Source organism: Manis pentadactyla, chromosome 1, assembly GCF_030020395.1.
Source record: "Manis pentadactyla isolate mManPen7 chromosome 1, mManPen7.hap1, whole genome shotgun sequence".
NCBI classification, from domain to species: Eukaryota; Metazoa; Chordata; class Mammalia; order Pholidota; family Manidae; genus Manis; species Manis pentadactyla.
The window spans coordinates 181,030,130-181,041,536 of NC_080019.1; the positions used below are offsets into that span (position 1 = coordinate 181,030,130).

The 11,407-nt window shown below is 47.9% G+C and overlaps 1 protein-coding gene across 1 annotated transcript; it reads left to right on the forward strand.

Moving 5' to 3' along the window:
• Nucleotides 1–1,139: 1,139 nt before the first annotated feature.
• MUC20 (mucin 20, cell surface associated) lies at nucleotides 1,140–8,781 on the forward strand. The gene is made up of 4 exons (XM_036904766.2): nucleotides 1,140–1,338; nucleotides 3,336–4,664; nucleotides 6,746–6,837; nucleotides 8,384–8,781. Exons 1-4 carry the CDS (start codon nucleotides 1,248–1,250, stop codon nucleotides 8,450–8,452), a joined length of 1,581 nt encoding a protein of 526 aa, XP_036760661.2. The 5' UTR covers nucleotides 1,140–1,247; the 3' UTR covers nucleotides 8,453–8,781.
• Nucleotides 8,782–11,407: the final 2,626 nt, after the last annotated feature.

Sequence of the window (11,407 nt, forward strand, 5' to 3'; positions counted from 1 at the left end):
TCCAGCCATGAGATTTTGTGATTCCTTGATGCCCATCTAGCAAGATCTGAAGAGTTATGTGCCCAGGCTTGGAAATTCCTCCAGATACAGAAGAAATGTGTGAGCTTAAGCATATATGATGCAGCTTAAGCATATATATAAACATAGAGGAAGCCTGAGGAGAAGAGGTTGAAGGGATTCATCAGGGACACAATTCTCTGTACTAGAGCTGCTTGCATTGCAAAACTTCTGCCCTGAACCCCCAGTGTACCTCACCTGGCCTCTGGCTGTGCTGTAACAGGAGGGGTCCTTGGCCCCTTGAGGGGTAGAATTCTCTAGGGCATTTGGAAATATATTCTTCCTTTCTTATGGCAAATCTCCTAAGCTTCCCTAGCTCATCACCCCCACACTTCCCTCCTCCCAGACCCAGCAAGTTTACCCTTTCTTCCCTTCTCCCAGCTAGTGCCTCCCCACCCCGCACACCAGTCTGGCCAGGGACATGGTCCTGGCTCTGACTGAGAAGTAGACAAGGAGGATGGGAAGATGGAAGGATGTTCGAGATCACAGTCCTGCCCCACACTGGAGAGATGTCTCCTCCAGACCTCGGGGAGCTGCCCCATTTCTCTTTGGCTAGAGGATTGGATTGGATGTCAGGGTTCTCACACATTTATTGAGTACCTAAGATGTATATGTTTTCAGTGAGCACCAAGTATATAGCAGGCATTGTGTAAGAGCTTTATTATCTCATGTAATTTCACAAAAGTACCCGGTGAGGCAGGGTTTGTGCCCATTTTAGAGATCAAGAAGTTGTGATTCAGAAAGTTCTTTAATTTGCCCATTATCATAGAACTAATGAAGTCTACAGTTAGGAATGAAACCCAGGTCTAACAAAAAGCCCAAGTCCCATGCACGAGGGATGGGGTAGGGGAGAAGGGTTGCAGGAAGGGGGATGTATATGTCAGACACCATCTCCCATGGCGTCCCTGGCTGCAGGACCAAAGGGGTAGATATCCCTGTGGAAATGATTCTGTATCTTCAAATCAAACTTCAGAGAGGAGAGGTCACTGGTCAAGGGGGTGGGCATTTGCCAACCTCCCTTGATATGCCCTTGATGTGCAACCTGCCAGCTCTCAGCCTGTGCATTTGTCATCACCTGGCTGCACCCTGGAAACTACCAGTCACACCTAGGCAGGGAGCCTGCTCTCCTCCCTGAGTCGAGGAAGCAGGAAAAGGTGGCAGTGACAGGCAGTGGGCAGGTCTGCTGGGCAATGGTGGCCGGAGCCTCAGCTAGGATGGGCTCCTTCTGGGTCCTGACTCTGCCCCTTTTCTTCTTCTGCTGGGAGGCTGTGGCATCTGCAGGTAAGGAGAGAAGAGGGGACCCAGGGGCTTCTTTCAGGACAGGGCTCTGGACATGAGTTTCTGAACCGGCAGACTTTGTGGGTGAGGGTAGCTCTCTTGGGTTAATAATAACTAACCCTAAAGCTGTGTGTGAGGTATTACTATTGTTGATAAACGTATGTAAATGGCAATGTGTCAGCTTAAGCATATATGATGCCGTGGTCCATATAAATGCTCCTGGGGGGCCAGAGAGGTGCTGCCTGCTTATAGATCTGACTGAAACCAAGGAATGTGGCTTGGCAAGATTCTAACTCCTCCAAGTTTATTTATTAGCACAGATTTCCTTGAAAAACAGTTTGTGTGTCTCATGTCTGACTGTCACAAGACTTCTTTGGGAGGGTGGATTCTGAGAGTTAGGGCTTTTACAAAAGAGAACTAATATTGATCTGTAATAGGAATGGGGCCGAGCTGGTTATATGTATTTTCTTTTTTAAAAACTAGACTTTATTTTTTAGAGTAGTTTTAGGTTCACAGCAAAACTGAGCAGAAAGTACAGAGATTCCCACATACCTTCTGCCCCCACAACACATCTCCCCCAAGATCAACATCCTGCCAGGGTGGTGCAAGAGGTACAACCGATGAACCTTCATTGACACATCGTTATCACACATTATCTTGTTTTTAGAAGACTTAATCTTTTTTAGAACAGTTTTAGTTTCACAGCAAAATTGAGAGGAAGGTAGAGAGCTATATGATACACCCTCATGCACTTTTTTTCAGTCCTCACAGTAACCTTCTGAGAGATCTGATTCTTATTCTTACCCATTAAAGGTGAGGAGGCCGAGACTCACCAGGGTTAAGAAACTTCTCTGCAGAGCCAGGATTTCACTCCACATGTGCTTAACCACTGGACCATGTCACTCCTGCATGCGCTCATGACCTACCAGGCTTGTGCTGCACATTTTACTTTTAATTTAATCTTCACAACCCTAGGAAGTGGGTGCCTTGAGCTCCATTTCACAGATGAGAAAATTAAGGCTTGGAGCCAGGAGACTTGGCAGCATCACATGCTTGGTGAGCAGCAGAGTGGCAGAGAGGGGACTCAAACTCAGGGTCCAAAGTACACACGCCTTCCTCTCCATTAGTTTGATTTGAGGAGTGGAACCAGAAGAGCTCTAGAACATTCTAGAGCTGTAGAGGGCTGGGCTGGGCTTTGCTCCATTTGCTGTCATGGTGGGAGAGACTGGAGAGAATGGAGAGCCCTGGAGATGAGGAAGTTATGGGTTCGAGATGCATGAAGCTGTCTCACCACAGGACAGCACAGGGCCTTCTGTTACCCGTGGACAGGCCTGGTACAGTGTCTCTATAGTTCTGGGGTTGCAGCCCTGTCGCCTCAGGCCGTGTTCAGGAGAGGCTTGAGCAGGGATGGGTGGCTTGCCTTTTCCCTGTCTGGAGCCCCAAGGCCTCTGCCTGCCCCTCCCCTTTGCCAGCAGCCACTACCCACGTCTTCCCTGGAGTTTCCTCTGCCCCTCTCCTCCCAGCTACCTCTCAAACAAGCCACAGGTGCTTCTTGTGTGTGAAGGGGAAACATTTGCTGGTAAGAACAGTATCGAGGGAAGAACGACAGGAGTTCTTTTAGGAAGTCTGAGTTGTGTTCCCGCTCTGTGCCGGCTGCCTTGGACTTCTGCCTTCTCTACTCCTCCCTGAAGTTGGGTCCTGGCCCAACTCGTTCTCTCTGATGGCTTCAGACTAATCATCATCTAGATTCTGGGGCTTGCTTGCCTCACGTGGGCTGTCAGAGGGCTCAGTCAGGTGGCCGCAGGTCTGTGGCTGCCATGGGGACCTGGCCTTCTCAATGCTACACCTCCTTCTCCTTTGTGTATGGTGATGAAAACGAGTTAAAAAGCAATGCCCCAGCTCACCCTCCTCCCAGCAGTGCCCAGGGCATACAGTCAGAGCTTGTGTGAAGTCAGTGCCCTGGGGCCTGTGTCTCACAGAATTGGTCTTACCCACCACAGGCTCCAGCACCAGCCGACCAGGTCCTGCGGTGGCAGGGAACCACGCTGAAGCGCCGGCTGCGACTCGGCGGCTTGGAACTGGCTCAGAGGGAGCCTTCCAGATCACCAGCCTCACTGAGGCCTCTGTGCCCAGCCACATCACTTTGGAAACGCAGGCCCTGAGCACCCACACCTCTGCTAGGACTTTAATCCCAACCAGTACCATTTCACAAGTAGAAACAAGGGGAACCAAGACCATTTTTCCTGCAGCAGAGATCAGGACCCTCACCAAGATAATACCTTCCAAGTTTGTGGCTGTGATCACCACTCCCACAGAAACCTCAGCCACAAGTGGCAGCCCCACGGGATCTGGAACCACAGCCGAGTCCGCCACAGGCAGGGATCTTGCCTTTAACATCCTTTGTATTGATGACAGCTCTGAAGAGGCAAAAAGGATCACAATTGACGTCCTGGCATTGGCTCGCATCTCCGCGGAGGCCGGGGCACTGGCCTCGGGGAGCAGCACCTCTGATGGCTCTGTCCCAGCCACCAGCACCCCGCTGGCCCTGGCGCCTGACATCACAGCTCTGACTCACGCCTGGGCTGCCTACTCCCTCACTGACATCAAGGTCACCAACTGCAGCATTTTAGAAATAGAAACAATTATTGCCACCCCTGGGACCTCAGACATAGATCACAGCCCCCCAGGAGGAAAGGTCCTGTCCATCCCTGAGACGTCAACTTTGCCTGACTCCACTGATGCAAAATCCCACCTCACAGAGTCCACAGCCTCTGCTGAGACCTTGTCAGCAACTGGCACCACAGAATCAGCCACTCCTGACACCACAGTTGAGACCCCAGGACCCACTAAGAGCACTACGGAAGGAGAAACAGCAGCAGCCAAGGCCACCGCCCCCAGTGGAGTTTTGGTGACAGTCAGCATGAACCCCTTGGGAGAAACCTCAGCCCTCCCTGCTGAGGTGAGCCACACCGTACTCTCAGGAGCAGTTACAGTCTCCACAGAAGCTCGGGCAACAGGGGGTGAAACGGCTTCCCCTGCTCTGCCCTCAGCCATGGTCTGCAACCTCTCGGAGGTCGCCACTGCCCAGAACAGCCCCCCGGAGGGTTCTACCGCAGGCAGCACAAGCCCTGGGCCCATCCCCATCAGCAGGAGCCCTCTTCCTTCTGTCCATCTGACTATAGCCAGTGGCAGCAGAGAAACAAACATCGCCTTAGCCAAGACCACAGCCTCAGCCAAGATCTTGAAGACAGCCAGCACAGCCAAAGGGAAGCCTCCACCAGCCATGCCCCCCACTGCTCAGACAAGGTGGGCCACAGAAGTCACCACAGGTGGGTGGTCCCCCCATGTGTGATCTTTGGGATTTGGGGCTTGGTGTCTCCAGGATGTCTACATGCTTAAGGAGTAGGGAAGAAGGAAGGATCTGGGGCCTATTTTGAGCCCTATCTCTGATGCCACCTCTTCATGATCTAGCGGTTCCTGCCAAAATCAGTAACCAGCCGAGCTAGGGTGATGCACAGGAAGAGTGTGGGGCTGGAAGACTGGAGAAATGGTTAGAGATTATGGCTCTGCCATTAATAACCTTGGGGCCTAGGACAGGTCCCTCTCCCTCTCTGGGCCTCAGTTTCTCCACCAGTAGCTGGAGGAGGTTGCAATGGATGAGCAATGAGGTCCTTTCCAGCTTTGCCTTTCTATGAAGTCAATGGTTGAGTAACTACTGTGAACCAGGCAAAGCCCAACCGTATGTAGAAGATACAGTCCTCATGCTCTGGGAGCCTCCGCTCCAGCCAGCGCTGCCCCAAGGAGCACTGGGTGGGCATCAGGCCCACACTGCTGCCCTCTGAGCAGCTGGACCTCATGGAAGTGGGGCTCACTGGATGTACTTGCTGGGGTTGGTGCCAAAGACGGTGACTTAAATAAATAAATTGGGCAGAGGTCTGGGAGTTTAAAGCTCCATCTCTGAGACGCAGCTTCTTCTCAGGGCAGGAATCCCTAGTCAGGGGCCTGCAGCCTCCCCTTCCACTTCCTATCACTCTGTCCTCGTGCCTCCTTCTTTGGTATCTTCTTTTATTTCATCTCTGGGGAGGCAAAATAAATATATTCATCATAGCCTCCTTACCGAACATCTTTTATATTCCAGGCAAAGGTGATAGAAAAATGCTTCACAAACAGTGAGCTTTGGCACCAGCTGGTTGTTTTCTCTGATGCCAGGCAGTGTATTATAAGCTCTGCATATATTATGTCCTCTAATTAAACCTTCAAAACTGCCTTATGAAGTGGGTATTATTACCTCATCTGACAGGTGAGGAAACAGACTTAAACACAGTTAAAAGACGGCAGTGGGATTCCAAGTGAAAGTGTCTGATTCCAAAACTCACAGTCTGCTATCATGCTTTTGTTTTTAAAAGCTGAATTTATTAATATGTTTTTACTTTAAATGCTCTTCTTTGTTGTTGGTTGATTAGCTGATACATCCATGCAGTTTAAAATTCAATAGGTACAAAAGGGTATACCATAAAATATCTTCTTCCCACCACTGTCACCCAGTCACCCAGTTTTACCCATACATATAGCCCATGATCATTTTCTTGTGAGTCCTCTTCTGGACATGAAATATGCAAATGGATAGCCTTCATCCTTCTTTTTATGCAAGTGGAGTGTATGAAAAACACAGATCTCTGAGATAAAGCTATTCTTTTTTATGACTGCTCAGTATTCCATTTTGTTTTGCCATAATTCATTTAACCAGTCCTCTATGGATGAACACTAAGGTTTCCAGTATTTTGTTGTGACAAACAGAGCTGCAGTAAATAGTATATTTTTTATGTGTTATTTTCTGTAGAATAAATTTCTAAAAGTACAATTGCTGGATTAATTCTAACAGTATTCTGATAGGATGAAATGACTACAAGGTGGCAGGCAGAGTCCAGCAGCCAGAACTTGCCCTTAGAGCTGCTAAGTCAGGAAGGTTGGATTAAAAGACCTCCACCAATTTAGAGCTGGAAGAATTGGCTGAGAGCATCCCCTCAGAGAGCCAGCCTGTCTCCAGCCTTCTCCCCAGCTGAGCCCTTTCCTAGCATCTCCATCCAGGACCTCCAGGCCTTGAGAACATTCTAGACCACTTTCATTTCTCCTTTCTCACCCTATTTTGACTTCTCCAGATGTGGGTGAGGACTTCAGCCATCATTTCCTTCACTCTTGCTGGGAAGACACTACAGTGGGCCCAATTATGGGAGAGAGGAAATCCTCTTTCTCTTTGCATTGGGTAACTGTAAGGTCCTATGTGAGCACGACACTTTCATACCTAAGAATGTGCACATTTATGTGGATAGTGGACAGAGTCTGGGAAGCACTCATTTTGATTCCTGAGCTGACTTACCTGTATTTTCATATTCCTACTGTCAACTTGCAGGTAGGGATGGAGGCTTCCTCCTCCTGCGGCTGAGCGTGGCCTCCTCAGAGGACCTCACTGACCCAGAGGAGGCAGAGAGCCTGATGCAGCAGGTGAGTGGGTACTTGCTGGGTCAGGGGAGTAGAGGAAAGTGAGAGGCTCTTGCAGACTCTGGGGAAGATCTGCAGGATACAGAGGAGCAACTGCTGCACTTGGGAGGGGTCTTGTTCCTTATGGAATGTTAGGAGCCAAATCTAGGATGTCTATCTGGCTTTGCTTCTGCCTGTTTTCCCTGAGCTCTGAATTCCCCTTTCTGCTATGTCAAAAATTATTTCCCTCAACCCCAATTTCCTCAGGCCCTAGGAAGAGCAGGCCTTCAGGCTCCTGGGAGGAGGTCAGTGATATGAATGGTTGGGTAGGCAAGACTTTTGTTTGCAAGTGGCACAAATTCATCATAGCTTACACAGAAAAGGGTAGGTTTTTCTGAGAAATCTACAAGTGGCAGGTCCAACTTCAGGTATGGATAGATCCAATAGCTCAAACATGATCATTGGGATCTTTCTCTTTCTTTCCCTCTCTTAGCTCTGTTCCCTTTGTTCTTCAGAGTCTCTGTCCATATGTAAGGAAAGGTATCTAAGACAGCCCTAGATTCACAGGGCACTTTCCTCTACTTGGGAAGGGCTAATCTCATTGGCTGGCAAGAGCCACCAGGACTGACAGCTCAACCTGAGCTACATGAAATAGGAAGGACAGGCCCCAAAGGAAATAGGGATGCTAGGCAGAAAAAACAACAACCACCATAGATGTACACCCTAGATGGGGACCAAGACTGGGATATGTTTGTACAATAAGTTGTGAAAATTCTCCTAAAACCTTTATCATTGGAGAAAGCTTCCAGTGGTAGAGTTCAGGGGTCAGGGTCTTCTGGGGATGGTGTGAATCATTGGAAGGTTAGAAGGAGTCAGCTCAGCCTAGCTCTTGTGCCCAAATCTTGCTGCCAGAAGATGGGAAGAGAGAATATCTGTGCCCTTGATGTTTTCTCCTAGTGGAAGGGGACCCATCAGAACTCCCTTAGTAAGAACTTCCACGAACATGACATGGAGGTTTTGAAGTGGGAGAGCCATGTAAATAACAAGTACTCAGTGCACATGATCATTTAAGTAGCAAGTGTGAATTCAGGGAAGCTAGGGTTGTCAGATCCAAGCTCTGCAGACTGTAAACTATTCCAGAGGTCAGAAAGAAGTCAGGAAGATAGGAGGTCAGGAACTGAGGTGCAGGAATCAGCCCTTGTGGGTGTTGGGCATCAGTTCTTGTTAGGCACTGGCCACTGTGTAGTGCTCAGGAGTCAATCAACTAGCTTTAGAGCCAGATAGATCTGGGTGTGAATTCCAGTTTCTAACTGTTATCTTGGGTAAGTTACTCCATATTGCTTTCCTCCCTTATAAAATGAGGCTAATACTACTGGCTTTATAAGGTTACTGTGAGGTTTAAATGACATAATGTGCACGAAGCACCTAGCCCATTCGCAGCCTATGCAAGGCTCAGGAAGTGTTGCTGGCCTCCTCCTAAACTCCCTCCTGCTGTCTCTTCCTCTTCGTGGCCTGGTGAGCCTGTGGGCCAGACAGGCTGAAAGTATCACCTGCTCCTTTTGCCCTCCAGCTCCACCGCGAACTGCATGCCCACATGCCTTCCATCCAAGTCTCCCTGCTGTGCGTCAGGAGGGGCTAAAGAACATTAGGTCTGGGCCCTATGGCCTAATGCCTATGGCCTGGGCCCACCACAGGCTGGAGCCACTTTCCTGTGCTGAGATGTACCTGGAAGGTTCCCACGGAGGTCTGCTGGTCTAAGTCCTTACCCAGCCATGGCAGCAGGACCCTGGCTCACATATGCCTGAGTGTGTGTGGGGGGTGGGGGAGTGGCAGGACTTCCCTCAGCACATGTACCGCGTTTCAGGAAGAGTGGCCTGATTGCCTATCCATCACCTTCTGTGCACTTCCATCCTACATTAAAATCACACTCCATGTGGCACAGAGGTTACCTGTGTGGCCTGTATGTTTTTTGACATTTCTATGATACAGGGATTTTGTGCGTCCTCACTGCTACCTCCCTGCCTCATGCTCGCCCGGTTCTTGCTGGACTTTAATTACAGCATCTACTGGGGCCGGCCCCAGAACCTGTTGAACCACGAGCTCCTTCAGAGCACATGCCGTATTTGTTTATCTCAGTGTTCCCTGAACCTAGCAGAGTGCCTGGCCTGTAGTGGAATCACAGAGAATGTTTGCTGAATTGACTTGAACTTCAAGTTCTGGACATAAGCAGTTTCATAAGAAAATCTATAATATAATTATTCCTCCCTGCCCAGCTCATAAGTCTTCTTTTTACTGTACTGTTTTTAATTAATGTGGTTTATTTTTTCTTTTGTAAGAGTCAAAGTTGCTTATGATTTTTAAATATTTAAAAGTTCAAAGGAACAAGGGGCAAAAAAAGAAAGGAAGGAAGAAAGAAGGATAGAAAGAAATGGGAAGAGGAGGAAAGGAAGAAAAAATTTCTAGAATTCCACCTGTCATATATAATTATCATTAATGTATATATCTGCCTTCTCCACTTGATTTAAGAGATACTGCACATTCAACATTTCCAAAATCAGAGTCTTAACCTTTTCCTCTAAACCTGCTCTGCCTGTATCTTCCTCAGCTCAGTTAATGTCAAGTGCATCTTTGAGCTGCTCCGGGAAAAATCCCTGGGACCACTCTTTGTTCCTCTATTTCTTTCACATTTTATATCTAATTCATCAGAAAATTCTGTTGGCACTTCTGTCATCAAAATATGCCTAGAATCTGACCTCTCCTCACCATCTGCACTGTTCTCACCCTGGTGCAAGCTGCCATCACCTCACCTGGATTACTAATAGCCTCCTAACAAGTCTCCCTGTTTCTACCTTTGCCTCCAACCCCCAGTCCAGTCCCGGGACATTAGCCAGAGCTGTCTTTTTATAACATAAGGCAGACCGTGCCACTCCTTTGCTCCCTCCCATTTCAGTCAGAGAAAAAGCAAAGTTCCTACAATGGCCTATGAAGCTGTACATGACCTACATACACCCCTCTTCCAGCTTCGTTATAATGTGCGGCCTGCACTCTAGCCACACCAATTGCTGTTTCTTGGATGCACGCTCCTGACTTTTGCACACATTGCTCAGTCTGCTTAGAATGCTTCTCTTGCGGATATCCACTCGGCTAACTCCTCTGCCTCCTTCACCTTCTCAGTGAGTCTCCCGAACACCCGCCTCTGCTTTGATTTTGATCACAACCCAACATAACACACACTTTATTTGTCTTGTTTATTATCTGTGTCCCTCACTACAATGAAAGAGCTTGCTCATGGCAGTATTCCTAGCAGCTGGGACAGTTCACTGGCACATAAAAAGGTGCTCAGTAAGTACTTGTCGAATGAATGAAGGAAACAACAAGAAAACTTGGACAGTGCTTTGAGTAAGGGGAGTATGTTTATACAGTTGACCCCCTTCCTCTTGCAGGGTGGGGCAGAATGATTTTTATAAAGTAGGTTGCACAAAAGTAATTCAAGCATTTACCCTGGCATATTTGTTGGGCCCCTACAACAGAAGAGAGACCACTGAGTGCAGGGGATCCAGAGATGTCTCTCCCCACAGGGACTGAAGTTAGTAGGGGAAGTTAGACAGGTACACAAATAACAAACTGAAAGACCTTAACACCATATATGGCAAAACCAGAATGTGCTTAATAACCAAAGAACTCTTAAAGCAGTAAAAAGGCAAACATATCAGTAGAAAAGTGAACAAATAACATGGACAGGCAATTCACAAAAGAAAAAATATTAAGTGATTCTTTTCTATGAAAAATAAACTTTGACTTCACTAGCAAAAAAAACCCACATAAATTAATGCAATGTGATATTATCGTGTCAATAGGTAAAGATTTATAAAAATTATATCAGTATTGATGTGGGGTGAGGAAAAGGGCCCTTTTTTGCAGCCGTGCCCTTGATCTAACTGCACCATTCACCAAGAGACCTTTCCTTCCCAGCCAGGAGAGAGTGTGCCCCACAGACACCTTCTTTCTTTCTCAGGACACCCTTTTCTACATGCCCAGTGCTGCAGCTGTTTTGACCAGGTCCCCAGATAAAATATAGAACATGCAGTTAAATTAGAATTTCAGATAAACAACGAATACTTTTTAAGTGGATGTACCTAATATTTCATGGGACATTCTGATACTAAAAAATTATTTGTGGTTTATTTGGAATTCACATTTAATAGGGCTACCTGTATTTGTATTTGTAAATCTGACAATACTGCTTTTAACGTCCCCACCTCCTCTCTTTCCCTAATCTGTGGTTTCCTTCCACTGTAGCAAGCCCCCAACCTTCTCTTAGGCTTTGGACATCTCCATTGCCTCTGGCAGGATTGTCTGTCATACGTATTCTGTTCTGCTCCCCCACTATGGCTCAGCAGCAGGAGTACCCCAGTGTCGGATGATGAACAAGGAGAGGAGATGGGAGGAAGGACTCTGGCTTTGGGAGGTCCTTCCCAAAGCCAAATACCCACCTGGCATTTGTTCTATCTGGTTTCCCTTCCCCACGTGTGATGACACAAAGTACCTGTAACAATCCTGTCTTGCACAGCATGGGTCAATGCCTTACCAAGAG

Bases quoted from the DNA above. Each gene is read 5' to 3' on its own strand.
- MUC20 (XM_036904766.2), top strand. From the start codon at position 1,248: ATGGTGGCCGGAGCCTCAGCTAGGATGGGCTCCTTCTGGGTCCTGACT. The intron at 4,665-6,745 runs GTGGGTGGTCCC...GTCAACTTGCAG, and splicing joins GGCCACAGAAGTCACCACAG to GTAGGGATGGAGGCTTCCTC. The intron at 6,838-8,383 runs GTGAGTGGGTAC...TTTGCCCTCCAG, and splicing joins CAGAGAGCCTGATGCAGCAG to CTCCACCGCGAACTGCATGC.